At 30.1% G+C, this 19,576-nt stretch overlaps 2 protein-coding genes across 5 annotated transcripts; one reads left to right on the top strand and one right to left on the bottom strand.

Annotated features, from left to right (window-relative positions):
- Positions 1 to 292: 292 nt before the first annotated feature.
- Positions 293 to 2,997, top strand: LOC126670093 (proteasome subunit beta type-7-A-like). The gene is made up of 9 exons (XM_050363748.2): positions 293 to 431; positions 518 to 669; positions 871 to 1,012; positions 1,125 to 1,221; positions 1,309 to 1,378; positions 1,459 to 1,563; positions 1,700 to 1,798; positions 1,884 to 1,971; positions 2,757 to 2,997. Exons 2-9 carry the CDS (start codon positions 532 to 534, stop codon positions 2,834 to 2,836), a joined length of 819 nt encoding a protein of 272 aa, XP_050219705.1. The 5' UTR covers positions 293 to 431; positions 518 to 531; the 3' UTR covers positions 2,837 to 2,997.
- Positions 2,998 to 9,594: 6,597 nt separating this feature from the next.
- LOC126666842 (uncharacterized) lies at positions 9,595 to 15,270 on the bottom strand. 4 transcript variants are annotated; one of them, XM_050359721.2, is made up of 11 exons: positions 15,156 to 15,261; positions 14,958 to 15,051; positions 14,513 to 14,675; positions 14,324 to 14,410; positions 13,847 to 13,974; positions 12,858 to 12,954; positions 12,683 to 12,760; positions 12,368 to 12,593; positions 11,845 to 12,068; positions 11,617 to 11,678; positions 9,595 to 10,028 (listed from the first exon to the last, which is right to left on the bottom strand). In XM_050359721.2, exons 3-10 carry the CDS (start codon positions 14,609 to 14,611, stop codon positions 11,655 to 11,657), a joined length of 963 nt encoding a protein of 320 aa, XP_050215678.1. In that variant the 5' UTR covers positions 14,612 to 14,675; positions 14,958 to 15,051; positions 15,156 to 15,261; the 3' UTR covers positions 9,595 to 10,028; positions 11,617 to 11,654. The 4 variants fall into 4 exon arrangements, with proteins under 4 accessions (XP_050215678.1, XP_050215677.1, XP_050215680.1 ...); XM_050359720.2 differs by having other exon boundaries at positions 14,915 to 15,051; XM_050359723.2 differs by lacking the exon at positions 14,958 to 15,051 and having other exon boundaries at positions 9,595 to 10,029; positions 11,626 to 11,678; positions 15,156 to 15,270.
- Between the last annotated feature and the right edge of the window lie 4,306 nt (positions 15,271 to 19,576).

Here is a 19,576-nt window from a genome sequence, read left to right on the forward strand (position 1 = left end):
TTTTTAAGGCATTAGACTTTAAGTTTTTAGTCGTGGTAAATTTAAAATAAAAAGTTAAATTAGCCCATGATATATAAACTATAGGGTAGGTATACAGACATTGTTACTAGAGATCTTAATACGTTAGCACTAAACTTATAAGAGTGCATATATTTCAAATTGATTACATTAAGCAATTGTATAGCTAAAAACTTTCTGTTTGGGTTTATATGAATGTGATATGAAATATGAGGGGCTAATTGGTTCTCTTTTACCGGTTACAGAAACTTGAGCGGTACTCTAAGATTGATGTTGGGGTGGCTAAAGGAGGCCCGTTAAGGCCCATTAAGACATCTGACTTGAGTGGTACTCTTTCCCTAACCTATTCCACTTTTCCCAACCCTAAACACAGCAATTCATCTGATTTTTGGTCTCCGATTGCTAAAAAAAAGGTAAATTGAGAGTAAGATTTGTAATGGGTTTGAATTTATTGAGTTGTTAGTTGATGAGATTGACAAGATTTTGGTTAATTTGACAGGATTTCAATTTGTAATGACGAAATCAGGAGCTCAAAAGGGCGGATTCAGTTTCGATCTTTGCAAAAGAAATGAGATGCTGGCAAAGAAGGGACTGGGTCCTCCTACTTCTTACAGAAAAACTGGAACCACAATTGTCGGCCTCATTTTCCAGGTTAGTTTTATTTTTTGTATAGCTTAGGCAATTGGCAGCATGATTCGATATGGAATTGGTAGTTTTACTTGTTAGATTGAATGAGGTTAACTTTGTAGTTTATAGTTTGAGCTTTAATCTCATGGTAGCATCTTTTAAACTGATTGATTCATGTTGGGATGTGCCTGCTGATTTGAATGGGTTTACTTTATTCGATATCAGGATGGTGTCATTCTTGGGGCAGACACTAGAGCAACGGAAGGCCCCATTGTATGTGATAAGAACTGTGAAAAGATTCATTATATGGCACCCAACATCTACTGTTGTGGAGCAGGAACTGCTGCTGATACTGAGGCAGTAACAGGTAATTAGTGATCGATGTTTATGGTTACTGGCAGCATTGTAGTATCTCATCTAACATGTTGACATTGTTATGTTTCCTCATTTTCATCTTGCTATGGTGTTCACACTTGTAGACATGGTCAGCTCACAGCTGCATTTACACCGCTACCACACTGGCCGAGAATCAAGGGTTATCACAGCATTGACGCTTCTTAAGAAACATCTTTTCAAGTTAAGTTTCTCATGTTTCATCTAAGCATGGTTTAGCAGCATCTCTTTGTACTGAATATAGATATTGACTGCTTACTATTTGGTCAGTTATCAAGGTCATGTTTCGGCTGCTTTAGTGCTTGGTGGAGTAGACTGTACTGGGCCTCATTTACATACTGTGAGTTTTCTTGTAATGCTAGAATCTTTTCTTATAGCTTGTAAAATTGGCTGAGTTTGTGAATGCTTTTTGTTTTGCAGATTTATCCACATGGATCAACTGACACATTGCCATTTGCTACAATGGGTTCCGGTTCTCTTGCTGCAATGGCTATTTTTGAATCAAAGTATAAAGAAGGATTGAATGTAAGCTAGTTTGTGGGAAAATTTTGATTGTTTGATTGATTGTGATATGATTGAAAAACATGAAACTGCCCTTTTTTCCCTTTTTTTAATATGTTTTTCTTCTATGGAATCTGAGTTAAGAGGTTGTTCTTTGTAGAGAGATGAAGGTATAAAGCTTGTGACTGAAGCGATATGCTCTGGTGTTTTCAATGACTTGGGAAGTGGAAGCAATGTTGATATTTGTGTAATTACAAAGGTATTGTATTTTCAACCAGTCACCATCCTAGATGACATCAAAATTCGTCTTGAGCTTATATTGGACCATTTGTTTCTGTGTTCAGGGAGAGAAGGAATACTTAAGGAACCACTTGCAACCAAATCCACGTACCTATGTCAATCCAATCGGCTACACTTTTTCAAAGAAGACTGGTGAGTTTCATTTTTGGTTCTCGAATATATTTCCATTTCTTCTCCCGTGCAACTTTAATATAAGTTCTGCAACCATATATATTTAGATGCGTGCAATGGTTGAATGATAGAGTTAATGAAGATGCGGTCAATTCTTAGAACTGTGAGAATACATTGCTTTTGTGGGAGAGGGGGAGAGGGGGGAGGGACATGATGGCTCTGCATTGATATTTTTCACCGTATGACTGATTTAACCAAAATCGAATTAACCGATTTACTTTATCTCTGTAACTGAATCATCAAATTAGGAATTAACTGAAACCAATATAATTTTTTTTTTTTTTTTAAATTGAAACGATCGAATCAGTCGATTGATTAGATAAAACCGATAAAAATATAAAGAACAATAATTTTAAATATACAAAATACTATGTTAATTTGGCTAACCAATATAACTCTTAACCGTAACCAAACTTACCGAAAGAACTGAATTAACCAAAACCTTTAATCGATTTTAACCGTAATAGATTGTTAATTCGGTTTAACTACTGTTTGTTCAGCCCTTCGTAAATCTGTGTGTATAGAATCCCATTGTTTGATGCCTTAATTTCATTTCATAGTGGCTATCTGCATGCCATTGTCAGGAGGGTACAAATTAAAACATGGAACTACATTTCTTATCTTGTCAATGTAATGTAGCAAGTTGAATGAGGTCGGATTATCATAGATTTGGTGCGATCATTATCGTATGGACTAGCTTAATTTAATATTACTTTGTGTAACCTTGTTATTTTATATTCTTTCAGAGGTGCTATTGACAAAGATCACGCCATTGAAGCAGACAGCAAAGGAAGTGATTGAAGGAGGCGAAGCAATGGAAGAATGAGGCATAGTTTTAGAATGGTAATGGCTATAATGGTGATCATGTCATTGGGATGTTTTGTAATGTTAATACTATATTGACTTGATGCTAGGAAAACTGTGTGGGTGAAGAACCTTTTCATGTCCAGCACTTATTTCAGATTTTCCTAATCGCTTTTGTTTTTAGTCTTTCATTTCACACATGATCTTTTATTTTCCAAGTTTGGACAAAAAGAAATAACGCCATTTAGATATTTGTTTTTGATAACTTTACATCAATCAATTGGACATTGATTACTAGTTATTTGAACAAAACTTTCTTGTCGATCAAACACTATTTGAAATAAGTTTATGAAATGTTCCAAAAGTTTTGATTTTTTTTTCTTTGAATGGTATCAAGAAAGGAGAAACTGTAGATAGGGGTATGCAATGAATTGACAAATTAAAATCTAACTAAATAAAAAATAGTTACTTTAAAGTATTTATTAGGGTTGTTCCTACCATGTAGCATAATTTTTAGCATTTTTTTCAATTTAGTTACATACTACCATTTGTCTCAAATATTAGCACAACTTTTCAAATGTTTTTATTTATTAGCCTATGTTTCATTTTTGGCCATTGGAATCCAGTTGCTCTCCGGATTGCCTCGTCAGCGTCAGCAATGACCTTTTTTATGCAACGTCGTATTGAATTATTCCTATCATATGACATTTTTAGTTGGAACAAATAAAAATAGAATATGTTCTTTTTTAATGAGACAAAAGAAAGTAGATAAATTGCTACAATAAATTCAATATAAATAAAAAAAATTGAATTTGTCATGTTCCTGCAGTTATTTTTGGAATGTTTAGTACTATTTTATTTTCGAAAAAGAAATGAATTTGATGATACATTGTACATATTTGCTATTTATAGTTATAAGAGAGAAACATTGTACATAGTATTTATGCTGGTCGGTCAAGGTGATCTATTATTTCCTAAAATTCGGTGCACCGTTATTATTTGAAATTAGTTTTACAAATAATTTTTAGCCATATAATATGTAATTAATTTTTTTATAGTAAATGTGTTTTTGAATTATGTTTTTCAATAGTAGAAATTATTTTGAATTATGTTTTTCAATAGTAGAAATTATTCTTATAATTTTATTTTATTTGATCCATTATTTATTTATTTAATAAATTTATAATTACTTATGACTTAAATTAATTAAAGTTTATAAATATATCTTTTTATTTTTTTATAATGAGACATATTACTTATTTGATTATTATTACTTAATTAATTACCTTTAATTAACATTTACTATAATTTTAAAAAATTATAACAATCATGTTAGTTTTAATATTGTATTCAATCATTTCCAAATCACGTTAAAAATTTATTAAAGAATAATTGTAATGCTAATATAAATATTAGATAGAAAAAGTGAAATTTTAAATTAATTTTAAGACTTCTTCCGTCCCAAATTGATAGACAGTTTAGGACAAATATGAATATCAAAAAATTTATGTTCTCTAAATAAAATGAGATAATATGAAAAATATCATATTAATACAGTGGGAAGTTTTGTATTTTTGTGACTTTTGTTATCTTTTCAAGATATTTTCTATAATAAATGAAGATATATTTAACAATTACTTAGTAAAGTAAATATTTAATATCTATAATTTGAAATAAAAAAATTTAAAACAACGTCTACTAATTTGGAACGGAAGGAGTAGATGCTATTCTATAATCTTATTTATCCTTTGCTTCTTATAAATGGAGAAAATATATAACCAAAAATATATAACAATATTTTTTTTGATGTAATCTTTCATTCAACATTCAATGAATTCATAAAAAAAATTCAATGAATATTTATTTATTCAAGTTCAGAAATACATATAATGTAATGTGCAAATTCTAAAATCTTATGTTTTAATCTATCCTCTTTTGCAATAATAGAAAAATTAAACATAATAAATACTCCACTTATTTTGAGATGTAGAACATCATGAATTTATATTTTGATAGTTCATTTATTTTTATTTTAGGAATTTGCCAATCTGAGCTTAATTTTAGTTCATGTGGCATCAATTGAATGCTTATATTTTTTTTTATGTTTATTTTTTATTTAATTGAGCACATTTGTATTTTTTTTTTTGAGGAGAGAGCACATTTGTATTTAATGTGTCATTATTCAATAATTGTCATAAGTAAATCATATCTAATAAATTCAACTAGAAAAATTGACTATAATTAAAATAAAATCTTTCAAATGAACTAATAATAATTGAAAAAATAAATTATAATCGACAAAAAGGCAGATATTTGGATTTATTTTTTTGTTTCCTTTGTTTTTATTGCTTGGAAATGCTTTGATTGAGTTCATAAGAGGGAAATACCAAAATTGATAAAAATGTGGACCTATTTATATTATACAAATTGAGAAGGTGGGTAACCACCAACCTGTAACCAGTCTTTCAACATTAAAAGCAGCAGTTGTAACATAAATGTCACACATAGCCTAATCATTTTTTAAATATAAACTTTTATAATTTTTATAACTATGATCAATTTTTTTAGTTCTTATAATTATATCTAATTTAAAATATATCTTTAAAATTATAACCGAAATTTTGAATTTTATTTTTTTAAAATCTAAGCATTTGCATCTTCTATCAATTACGATCAAATTCTAAAAATTGTCTTATTTTTAAAAAGAGTTAATATAAACTTTTGATCGCAATTGATAAAAATTGAAAGGTTTGGATTTTAAAAACTAAAATTTAAAATTTTGATCATAATTATAAAAAAATTTCAAATTGGACTTGTAAAAATGAAAAATTTTAGTCGTGATTGATAAAAAAACAAAATCATTTGAATTTAAAAAATGATTAGACCTACTTTTTGTACATAACATATTTTCCTTTTTATTTTTTAAAATAATATTTTTAAATTTATGGTTATTTTTAAATTAATTAAGATTACATATTTTAAATTTGTTATCATTTTTATATTAATTGTAAATAATAACTTTAATATATGCACTATTATAAAAATTATATTAATTTAATAGATATTTTAAAAAAATTGAAAATTCCACAAAATTGTATTTTTAACAATTAAATCATTTAATTAATGAAATTTTTAATACTAGTAAGACATTAAATGCAGAGTAGCGAACACCTTCAAAAGCAGCCTTTACTTAATTCCACATTTGACTAATGATATGAATTGGCCATTTTAAGTGCCCTAAGACAAGTTGCTTAATAATATGGATGTTCTATGCATTCATACATTACTTTCTACTTGCAATCAGCCATTTCAAAGACACTTCAGTTTTCGGGCCAACGACTAATGTGTTTTACATGAGCGTATTAAATATGAACTCTCAATTCAGAGACAAAGTGAGCGGCCACACAGTGTTGGGGCCACTCACATGCGGAATCATGCGTCCGTTTTCATCGGAATTCTCGGAAATGCAAATTCTTTTAGAAAAGAATTTGCCCTAATTAGTATGAAAAAATCACCGATTAAAGTTTCCATCTCTTATAGTTCGCCCTCTCCGATTATATTTTCAAACCGTTATTCTTTTACCCTTTTTATATATATTCTTTTTAATTATTTCGTCTCGTCTAAACTGTTTTCTTTTTTCGCTTCGTATCTTTTTGCTTTTGTTTCTGTCAATAGTTATAAGTTTATAACAATGAAAACATGGTCTAGAGACCGACTGAGTGTGCATGCATTTGATTACTTCCGGCAACTGCTGTCGTATACTAAATTTAATCAAACATATAAAGCAGGAGGGGCAATGTATGAATGATTGCATGGTTGATTTTTGATTTTCAAATGTCTCAACTTTAAAGAGCAAGACAAAAATTCCGGTCAGAGTTTTTTTTTTCTCAACTTGCCTAAAAAGAAACTTGTTATATGGATGAAAATTAAAGCACGACTTATGAACCAATCAGAAAATTATGCATTAGAATTTAGAACACCCCTTCGTTTTCACAAAGAGTTAAAATTTGACTTGCACCTATCTGTGAGCCGAGCTTCTCGACTCAAACCGGACCCAAGTAGATATGATTTTTATGAAATATAAGTTTAAATCCCGAGTTTGGTTCAAACCTTATATCTACTATTTGAGTGGGGCCCATATATTATAGTATACGACCGATGCATAGTTTTTGGAGCCTACATTCGGATTTAAATAATGAAAAAATTACACCATTTACCAAAAAAAAATAAAAATAATAACAAAATTACACGTTGACTTTTTTTATTTATAAAAATCTTAATAATATTTACAAAAGTATAAAAAAATAAAAAATAATATCAAACATACGGTGTATACTGTGGGTATAATGTCAGTATACTTATAAACTAACATTATATCAACATTATACCAAAATTATACCATTATACATACTGAGATTTTATTAATATTAAATAAAAATTTACCAAAATTACATCAAATCGTATACTAAAAATTAAATTAATAATATACCAAAATTATACCAACAGTATACCAAGAGTGTACACATCAAAATATATTGAAATTTTATTATTATATCAACAATACACCGCATGGCATACTAAATATTAACCTAACAATATACTAAAACTATACCAACAATATACAAATTCTCTAGTTCATTACCAACTATAGTGAAATATATATATATATATATATATATATATATATATATATATATATATATATATATATATATATATACATGTTATCAACTAGAAAATATATATAAAAATTTATAATCAATATACCGAAAATATACTAAAATTATACTAATAATAAACCAAATATTATTTTTTAAATTATCTGATATATAGTTTTAATATTCCAAAATTATACCATAATTATACCGACATTATACAAATCGTACTTTTGTAATTAATTTTCATTTTTTGGTACTTTTGTAATTAATTTTAAATCAGTCGTATTTTTGTAAATAAAAAAAATTTACAGGTACTTTTATTAATATTTTTAAAATTTTAGGTATTTTTGTCATCGTCCCTTAAATAATTATGAAATTTTAAGTCTACTTGTAAAAATCAAGTTTATTACAGGCTCAGACAGAAATTGAAATGAAAACGACCGGTCCAAAAAAAACGGGCTTGGATAACAAAGCATATATCCAAGTCTTTAGTATTTAATTCTCTCACCTAACAATTTAAACTTTTTTAGAATTAATTATTTATTATGACACGAGAAATTCTATAATCAAAAGACTTTGAGTTTGATTGTTAACAATTCTTTTTTGATTAATTAGATATTTAAACATAAAATGAGATTGACTTGTCCTTATTTAAGCCTCAAGCTCAATGATATGTTAGAGCTAATAAAACAAAGGCGGCATATCAAATCCCGACCTTTTGCGTTTATAATGATTTAAACACATTGTTTAAAATGTTGCATCACACATGAAAACAGATTATGATAACAAGTGCTCCTAATATGTTTTGGATAATTAATTATGCTAAATATGAAATATAATCCCTTAAGGATTTTTATTCCTTATTCCCTTTGACCTAATTACTTGATCTCTATCAACATGCAAGCTTTATGACTAGTAGAATTTAAGAGAGTGATGCATAATAGTACGACCTTAAGCATTATTTGAGTTTAATTTATTCTCGTTGGGTTTTCTAATCCAATTCGGTTTTAGGCATTGGGCAATCTCTCTCATTCTTTATAATCTTTATTATTAGTAAATAGACTCATCCTTCTGCCCCGTGAAATAGTCGTTTGACGATCCATATAAAATCTTGTGTTTGTTTTTGGTTTAATTCTTTATTTGCCATTCGAGTGATTGCCTATTTATTTTGTCTGTCATTCCGATGCGACTGATATCACAACATATATGAGCTCGTTCATGAACAATTAAACGGGCTTATACATGAGTTGTTCGTGCACATAAACGAGCAAGCACTATTATATTCATTGTTTGACTCGTTTAAATAAATGAATATAAAATCAAGTTCGAGCTCGATTCATGTAGGATACGACAAGCGCGAATCGAGCACTTCTCGAGTCAAAAGACGAGCTGTATAGCTCGATTCGTTTACAGCCCTAACCAAGCAACTTGAACTTTTAAATGAATTGGTTATTTGACGCAAAAAAAACAAAAGCAGAATATTAGAAACAGATGATAAAAAGCGACCATTTATAGTTCTTTTTAAGGATTAAGATCCTCTCAAATTCACTGAGAGGTCAAGTTCGGTAAATCTACACCATTTATTGAAATTAAAAGGTGGAGATTAACTTAAGTTAATTTACACTCTTTTAATCTACACCTTTCATTTGCAATGAATGGTGTAGATTCACCAAAGTTGACCCTTATGTTCTAGTGAACTTGAGAGGATCTTAATCCTTTTTTTTCAACCAAAACAATTTAGCACATAATTATAAAACAAGCAACATAATTATAAAACAAGCAACATTCTAGAGCTGAATCCATATGTACAACATACTGAAGTGCAGGTTATACTTTAAAATAACACCGGACAGTTGGAAATTAAAATACATTATTACTCATCAAATGTTAGTACCATTTCGTATAATGCCTTACCCTATCCGCAAGTATGATAAAAACAGTATAAATCTGATCATTAGTATTTTTTTCTCTTTTGGGTTTATTGCAATCAATTGTTATTCATCACTTTCCAAAACATAGAGGATCGGTTCAGATTGTTCAAGTTGTTCCTTAAAAAGTTTACTTTCAGTTCTTACATTGCGCCATATTATGTTGCTCGCAAATAGATATGCGGAAAGAAAAATGACAAAATGATATTTATAAATATAAAGTTTTGGAGTTTCAGTTGTGTAGGATTCGATAAGGTCCCGTGCAACATTGCCATTTATTATATGTACTCAGCCAATGTTACCAGATTAGATTATCTCTTATTTTATCTAAACAAATCAATTGTTTGGAACACACAACACATAATTTGAAGTCAATACAGCAGCAAAACACTGTTTCGTGAAGGTTATCCGGGTTCAACTTATCAAAACTATAAGTCGAGGAAATCTGGGTTGCAGATTCAAACCTGGGGATGCAGCAAGTTGTCTGATTATAATTCTTTGAGAAAAAACAGTTTAGGCTTTCTGAATTCTATGTTTCAGGACTCTAGCTTTTCATCTTTGAAAAGCCAAGAATGTTGGATGTATGCTGTACAAGTTGTTTCCCTAATGCTCTTCAGCTGGTCATCACCTGTGTTGCACGAAAATGGAACGAAACAAATTTTTATAAGAATTGGTTATAAATATTAAGTTTAGGAGTTTCAGAAGGTTTTCAGGAACGAAAAATGAAACGCAAACGTAACAGTCAATAAATTTCCTTGCAACATAGGTCACACAATAGTCTGCACATTGGATTCTGATATTCGTTGAAAGAAGTTTCTGTGAATTAACATGAACTAAGAAGCAAAGCAAGATTTTCAGAGTTCAAAATTTGGAATAAATTGCTGTGTTTTTTTCATTTTAAAACATAATTTCATGCTACTAACAGATACTCATAATGTCATAGTACTCAGCTTCCTTAGATATAATTAAACAATGAGATATTAAAGATCCAGTAATGTTTGCACTTTGTGTCAAAAAAACCTCAAGAGTCTATGAAAGTCTTCCTAACTAACTTTATAATTCTCTCCAATAAATGTGCCTGATAGTGTCATTCTTATACCCTATGAAGCACTGACACTCCTCCGGAGTGCCGTATCTAGGGGGACACGGCGGGGATACCGTACCCGACACGGCAAATCCCGTGTTCCAACACTTTTAACTGTTCAAAGAGGGGGGACACTTCGAGGACACCTCGGGGGGTATTTTTCTTAATTTAATATCTTCTTTTATAATGGATCTTTCTTTTATAAAAACCTTATATAAATGGGTCCAAGACCCGAACCCAATTAGACAATAAGCTCTATTACCCTAATTCTAATTAGAATAATAAAAAAAAACATGTACAAACTCTTGAAATCATCATCTATATACTTACTTCATCTAGTTCTTCTATTTTTCTACTAGAATTCAAATTAGAAGCTTTACTCACTTCTATATGAGTAAATATATATTTTTAGAAAAAAATTATATATTTTTAGGAAAAAGATTCCATGTCTCCGCCGTACCCGTGTCCCATTTTTAAAAAATTTGTCGTTTCACGCACCTGTAGTGGCCATACCCGTATAGGTGCTTCATAGTATACCGTGGATGTGAATATGCAAAAAATTTCTAAAGAATGTCAATATGTAAGATGCATGCAATTACCAAGATTTATATGATGCAATTAATCTAGATAAGGTCTTTTTATCTTGTTCCCTACATTTTTTAGATCACCATTTTGGCATTGCTCCATTCTTGCTCATGGTTACTCGCACTAGGCAGTTTGGTCAATTACCATCCATCTTAATTTTTTTTTATTGAACAAATCTTCCTAATTTCAGTTATAGGTAAGCCAGCATTTAGTGCTCAGGAAGGAAGACAGAAGAAGGCCGTTGTAACCAAACAATGAAAAGTGGAGCACAAACAACGGTATAATCCTCCATAGTTCACATATGACATGGTTAATCATAAAATGCATATGAAAACTTATTATGCAGCAGGTGATTCAGATACCATAACAAAAAGAGATATATTAAATACAAAAGTGAAAAACAGACCAGGGATGATCCTTATACTTTTTATTAAACACTGAACACATGTATATCGTATAAGATTTTCATATTAAAGAAAAAAAGCATAAGAATTAGGGTGTAACTTAGCTATTAGTTGAACAATATTTGTGATAGAGAGGAACATACCATCTGATTATCTGAATTTGTCAGTAATCGTCCGTGCATCAATTTGGTTGAAGAACAACATGCTGCAAAGACAAAATTTTGAGAAGTGGTCATATGATATCTCTCATTTAAAAGAAATATCCAATAAATGCAAGAACAGATTCTATCAAGTGGATCCATTCCTACATTGCTAATAGATACCTTAATTTGTGTTCTATTAAATACATATGAGATGCGAACAAAAGATACCTTAATTTGTGTTCGATTATATGTATAGGAGATGTGAACAGATCCATCACTAGCCTGGATAACAGCCGGATAGGAGAACTCCATTCCCACAGTTTCTTCCAATGTGATAACATCGTACCATGAATCGCCATCATCTTCTGATATAGCAACTTTAAGCACACCCCTTGATATTGTGTTATATGCAAGTAAGAGACGTCCATCTCTTAGTTTAACTCCATCAATACCTAGTATAAGAAGCATATGTCATCCAATGGCTACATGAGGAATCCCAGAGTCTGCTATCATTATTTCATTTTCATTAACTGATATTATTGAGAAATAATAAATCCAAATTACAATAAGAAAATGTCACATGAAAACAATAATAAAGATTCATGATTGTGTGCTATCATATAAGAAGTGAGGCGAACTACATTAAATTTATTATATGAACCAGAAAAATTCATTTCACAGTATCAGCGCAATCCCTTTACATAATGAAACATGCTCAATTTAATCAGTTGCCCAATTCTGACTGACTAACCTGAGTTTGGATTTGGAAGTACAGTGGGCTTTGCATATCCCCAGTTCTGGCCACTATCATAGGATTCTGACATGCATATTCTTCCAATGCCTTCAAAAGACCGGAGAAGAACACGCAGTGTCCCCTTTGCAGTCCTGAAAGGGACTGGCTGAATCACGCTGAGAGATGTATTTTCAATGTAAATTGGGCCGTACTTTTTCCATGACCTACCCGCATCTGATGTTACCTGTTGTGTACAAGTCACAGAAGTGCATCAATGGCTCGTTTTAAACATCATTAGATTCTAAGTGCTAAAGCAAGTGGAGTTGTTAGAACCTCCATCCATGCTCCCCATGAATTCCAACTTTCTACTGATGATCCACAAAGCAAGATCCCATTTTCTAGCAAGATAGGCTGCAGGAGAGTCAAATGTAATACTTCAGATGACATAGAGCTCCATCCTTCCTGATCTAGGCATACATTACAATGGTTTCATTTTTTCAAATAATACCTTGTTCTTTGATGGTCCTAATATACCAGGAGGGAGTTGTTCCCTTCCTGTCCAAGTAACACCGTTATCATATGATCGCTTCATGCATCCACTCCATCTGATTTAGGTAGCCAAATGTAAGTAGGAACACATAAAATGCATCTTAGTTAGTGAAACAGGTTCTTGTTTTCCCAGGGCGGAACTGGAGAGTATAGCATACAGCATATCAAATTTCAAAACTCAGACTATATCATTACAATCATGAATTATCATGTAATATGAAAATCATGAAGCCATAAGTATACAGAGGACATGTAATTGCAAAATAAAATGACACTGCATAGATGGCAAGATGGTTCAGTGTACACGAGTATAATGAGTACATTGGTCAAAGTTCCTATATCATTTTCTCAATCAGAGAACTTTTTTCCAGTTACTTATGCATATTGAAAAAAGATAACAAACGACCAAAATAGATGCTGCCACTAATCCATGTTGACTAAGAATTGAGAAATCTCATGCATCATAAAGCAAGGCATACTCCTCTTCCACCTGAAGCTTATTTTAAAGGACAATTACTTCCTATAGCATATACCCGATTGAGAAAGGGAAAATTTTAAAATCTAACTCAGCTTATCTCTTCACTTACTAAGGCTTAAAGATCCTCAAGTGTGAATGGTCTCAGTAACAGTAAGCTGTTGCCTGTGGATAATCAATGTCGTATTTTGGTGATCAAATATTCTTACAATAGATCATTTCTGGTTTAGATACAATATGGCATATTTAACTTTCCAATCATTCCATGTGCAAAAACTTTTGGTGGAATGCTAAAAAATACAGTAATGTATTTATAGAGTGTGTTTAAGTGATCTGATATAGCACAATCAGGTCCTAATTTTTAATGAGAACTGCATTAGATTTCAAAACCATAATTAGGATTTGTATCTGAATCAAAGCATGACCAGGAAAGTGGAAGCCAAAAATAAAATGATGGAGATCGAAAGTCTTACTTTTGAACTTCTTGACCAATTTTATAGAACAGTAGTAACTCCTCTGAGGATATTTTAAATAGTACAGGATTCCACATGGGAACTCCGGGTTGTTCATCAACAATGGTAGGTGATTGCCAACGACCATCCTATGCAACAAATACCAATTAGTGTGAGATAAGGATATATCTCCAATCCAGTTTAAGATACAGAATAAGCAATTATTAAACCAGAGTTAAAGCAATCAAAGCATAATATGGGATCTTCCTAAACTTGCCATTCTATGTTGGTTTCTAAGCTTGATAAAAGTTTGCTTTTACGCGGAATATGCATTGTGATCGGCTAGAACTCGGTATAAATCAAGCTAGGGCGGAACTGAAGGAACTTTTCACTACATGAACAGATGTTTAATCACCTAAAATGCCTGAATGTGTTCTTTATCACTCCTTACTTTAAAAAAAAAAACGAAAGGCATTATTGAAACAAACGAAAGATTACTTTGTATGTCTGTAACCAAATCTTCACATCAGGCGCTCCCTCTACTGTACCCCCAAAATAGGCAAGTAAAAAGTGATCCTTGTCCACCTGCACATTACAAACATAAATCAGCCATAACCTAGAAAAATTCTGCTGCTATAAGGAAACTTTAAGGCACTAGAAATGCAAATTTTAATTGAATTGCAGAACCTCGGCGATGGTAGATGCATGGCAATTAGCAAAGGGAGCAGAATTTGCAGGAAATGTAAATTCCTCTTTCACTGGAACTCGAATGTAACAATTCTTCATCGTATTTGAACAATTAGATATCAAAGCTGTAACAGCAGCATAATCATTTGTTTCAGCTACTTTCCTGTAGAGATTAAAAACATATTTATTCGTGTTTCCGGAGTAGAGAAGTATGCGAAAGAGCAGATTTAAAAGAGAATAAGTAATAAAATTCTTAGCAGAAACTATTGAACATCAAGGGATACATGCAAGTAGACTGATTACAAATTACTAGCCAGCAAGCATCAACAAAACACAAGTCAAAAACACACTTCAGATTACTAGAATAAAGTGAAAAACTCAAGTGTTTAAACAAAAAACAACCTGGTGGGTACATGAAAATGAAAAAGTTGATGGTGATTTGTACCCAATGTGACATTGTAATTCAAGAAATAATGGATGAACTTGAAAGTGATTCCAAATCCAGTAAATGGGTTTTGAAAATGAGAAGCTGACAGTACCTAATAATACAGTGATCAAATAACAAATAAATATATTATCAAGTCAAGAGAAGATTAAGTAATAGGCATTAATTTGATGTCAAAAAATAAGAAGCTACCATTACCTAAGACAGAGTGAGTGATGCCATGAAAGGAAGCAACTTTGAGGAGTTCTTAAGAGTATTTGAACTATGGAAGACAAAGGAGAGTGATTGAAATACCAACATTGTCTCTCTTTTTTTTAAACATGAATGTAACTTTAGTGATTAAAAAGACTAAAAAATTTAAATAGTATAAAAAAGGATTAAGGTCTGAAATACTACCGACCTTTCAAAAAAAATTCAATTGCACCTCACCTTGTAATTTCTTCAATAGCACCCTATTTCGTATTTTTGACTTTCAATAGCACCCCGACCTTATAAAACAGTCAATTTTATCCTATTTTATATTTTTGACTTTCAATAGCACCATAAATCATCAAATTAAACTCATTTATCGAGGACTTATTTGATTTTTTTTTTTAAGTTAAAAGACTTGTTTAAAAGTGTCCAAGTAGAAAAAAATATGATTTCACCTTTAAATTTAGTTTTTTTGAAATTTTTTATCCTTCTAGTAATCAAATCATCTAATTTTTTTAATTTAGAGTGCTATTGAAAGCCAAAAATACAAAATAGAGTGCTATTGAAAAAATTACAAGGTGAGGGTGCTATTGAAAAAAAATTGAAAGGTCGGTAGTTTTTCAGACCTTAAGCCTATAAAAAATGGCAAAAAAATTAAAAAATTGGAATCGCATCGGACAGGCCGGTTTCGATCAGCTGTCCAATCCGATTTATCCTAACAACTGGAATTACCGTTGAACTGGGTTGCATTGGGTTGATTTAAATTGAATTGCTAATTGAACTGGTGATTAATCGAGTTGAACCATCGATTCAACTAACCAGATCCAATTTATGTTTAAAAAATATTTTTTATGTGTAATTTATTTAATCTGTTGAACCAGTTGAATCAATATCGCCGAAAATTAGTGGCCAAACCAGATTTTTAAAACACTTTAACAATATATTTTTGACTTAAATATACCAAAAATCACGAACTATCGCGTGTTTTTGATATTTGACACGAACTTTTAATTTTGGCATAAAATTAAACATAAACGAACTATCTGATTTTTTTCGAAACAGTGCCGTTTGAGATAAAAACGGTGCGTTTTAAGTTCAAAACGGTGCCGTTTTATGTCCAAAACGGTGCCCGTGTTATTATTGCTAATTGAACTCGGCCCGGCTGCTCTTAATCCACTTTGCAAAATTGTCGGTCCAGTATTTCCCACAGGGCCGGGCCGGACACAGTATCTCTGGGGTTTGGTAGTCAAAGACACAGCTTTGTTTTTTTTATGAGAAAATTAGGATAATACTCTATTTCCTAAAATAATTTGATTTCCTACCTCAATAAGGAAAAGATAGAGAAAATACCTCATCATTGTAATATTTTTATTTTTTTACTCTAAAACATGTTTATATTATGATTATACCTACTTTTTATTATTTTTTTACTCCAAGTATATATTTTTACTTTTATCATATGACAACTGTCATATTTTTATATTTCTTTCTCTCTCCTCTCTCATCTTTCTTCTTTTTTTCTTCTTTTTCTTCTTCTCTGTTCTTCATCAATTTTCTTCTTCTTTTTTATTTCTTTTCTTCTCCACTTTTTTTCTTCTCTGTCGTTCCTTCATTGCTCCGCCGCCGTTTCTTCATCGCTCCACCGTCGCTCCACCGTTGCTCTTCTGTTTTATTTTTTATTTTAGCGAACTTTTCTTTAATTCATGGTGATTATTGCGATTTTTTAACATTCAGATATAAATAAATTACACTTGATTTTTTTTTTTCAATGTGAGATCTAAAAATCTGCATGAAAAACCGATATTATGATGAAAAAAACGATTTTCTGCACAAAAAACGATTTTCTGCAAAAGACAGCTTCTGATTATCATATGATTATCATAACACTGCAGAAAAAATATTTTTTTATAAAAAAAAAACAGTCTCTGATTATCATATGAGTATCAATGTATTACCATGTTGTTATTATAACACTGCATAAAGAAAAAAAATTTAAAAAATTGATTATCATGTTGTTATCACTGTATTATCATGTTGTTATCATATTATAATCATATGATACCGAGATGATAATGTATTATTGTACCTAAATGATAATGTTATGACAACGACATAATAATAAAATTATGATAACAATATGATAATATGATACCTATATGAAAATAATTACATAAAAATTATGATAACGAGATGATAATGTGAAGAAAATAGTATGATAATGAAGTACAATAAGGTCATGTTATCATATTATTATCGTCACCTTATCATCTTATTATCATAATTTTTTTGTAATTATTTTTTTAATACATGTACCATGTTATCATACTATTATCTTCATATTATCATCTCGTTATTATAATTTTTTTTGTAATTATTTTTTTCATACATGTATCATATTATCATACTATTATCTTTACATTATCATCTCATTATCATATTTTTTATGTGATTTGTTTACATATAGGTATCATATTATCATATTATTATCATAACTTTATTATTTTATTATCATCTGGTTATCATACTGGTGTCATGAATCTTTTTATAACTCTATCTTCACGTACATTATCATCCAGTTATCATAAACTTATCATAATTCATTATCATCTAATTATCATACTCCAGTGTTATGATAACGATATGATAATCAGAAACTATTTTATCATACATTATCATAGATATTATCATATATGTACCATAAATATTATCATCTCGTTATCATATGATAAAACATTATCATATGACACTATTTCTGTAAATTTTTTTCTTCATGTAAGTATCATATTATCATACTATTATAAGCTTATCATTATATTATCATACTATTATCATTATCGTACATTTATATTATCATAACCTTATCATAATCATATAATGTTATGATAACGATACGTTAATACAGTGTTATTCATATGATAATCAGACACTGTTTTTTAGTAAAAAATCAGTTTTCTCTGTAGTGTTATGATACTTACATGATAATGCAGTGATGATACTCATATGATAATCATAGGCTGTTTTTTTGCAGAAATCGTTTTTTTGTGCATAAAATCATTTTTTTTCATCATAACATTGTTTCTTATGCAGATTTTTAGATCTAAAGTTGAAAAAATTCAAGAGTAATTTATTTAGATCTGAAAATGAAAATAAATCATATTTACCACCACGAATTAAGAAAAAATCGCTAAAATCAAATATGAAAGGATGACGAAGCGATGGCGGAGCGACAGAGGAACGACGAAGAAGAAAAGAATAAAAATAGAGAAGAAAAGAAGAAGAAACATGGTGAAGGAAAAAGAACCAGAGAAAAAGAAGAAAGAGAGAAGAAGAAGAAGAAGAAGAAAGAGAGAAGAAAGAGAAAAATGACAGATGTCATTTTGAATAGAATAAGTATGATTAGAGTAAAATAACAATAAGAATTAGGTATAATTATAATATAAACATGTCTTAGAGTAAAAAAATAAATATGTTAAAAGGGTGAGGTATTTTCTCTATCTTTTCCTTATTGAGGTAGGAAATCATATTATTTTTAAAAAGAGAGTATTTTTCCTAATTTTCTCTTTTTTTTTTATCAAGACAGAGCTTTGTTAAACCCTTGTAATGTTAGGCCCCTTTTGGAACAATTCTTTTTACTCACTGGAATTCATTTATAAATGAATTCCACAAGAATTCATTTGCAAATGAATTCCGCTGTTTGGAATGAAAAACTGTAAAGTATAGAATTAAAATGAATTCTGCATATTTATGTTTGGAATGAATTCTAGAATTCAATACTTTTTAATCTATTCCTATATTAACCTTATAACCATTTTACTAAACATTAAAAATTAACTAAAATACTATTAAAATTTATTATATGCTAAAAATAACTAACTATTTTAAAATATATAATTTATTTTTTAAATTTCAAAAAAATTAAAACATAGCAACATAAACCACAAAATTAGTATTTCTGGAAATTACCGTGGGCACGCTTTAACTGAAGAGATCTTCTGTTTTTTTTTTGTTCAAAAAATTTCCGAAGCACCGATTTTTATAAATTTTATAAATTCAAAATATAACAACATAAATCACCAAATTAAGCATAAGCTACTATTTTAAACAAGGCCAAATGTTGTAAAAATGCCAAACCTTTCACAAAAGTTTCACAAAAGTCCTGATTTTTCAATTTTGTCGATTTTGGCCAAAAATTGATTATTTGATTTCACAAAAGTCCTGATTTTTCAATTTTGTCGATTTTGGCCAAAAATGAATTATTTGGTTTCACAAAAGTCCTGACCTTTCAATATTTGGCATGCCACATAGGCGCCACATAGGCGCCACATAGGCGTCACATAGGCAAATTGAAATCAAATTGAGAGTTGACCACAATTGAAACCAAATAATTTGTTTTTGGCCAAAATCGACAAAATTGAAAGGTCAGGACT

This window comes from Mercurialis annua, linkage group LG2 (assembly GCF_937616625.2).
Source record: "Mercurialis annua linkage group LG2, ddMerAnnu1.2, whole genome shotgun sequence".
Lineage (NCBI taxonomy): Eukaryota > Viridiplantae > Streptophyta > Magnoliopsida > Malpighiales > Euphorbiaceae > Mercurialis > Mercurialis annua.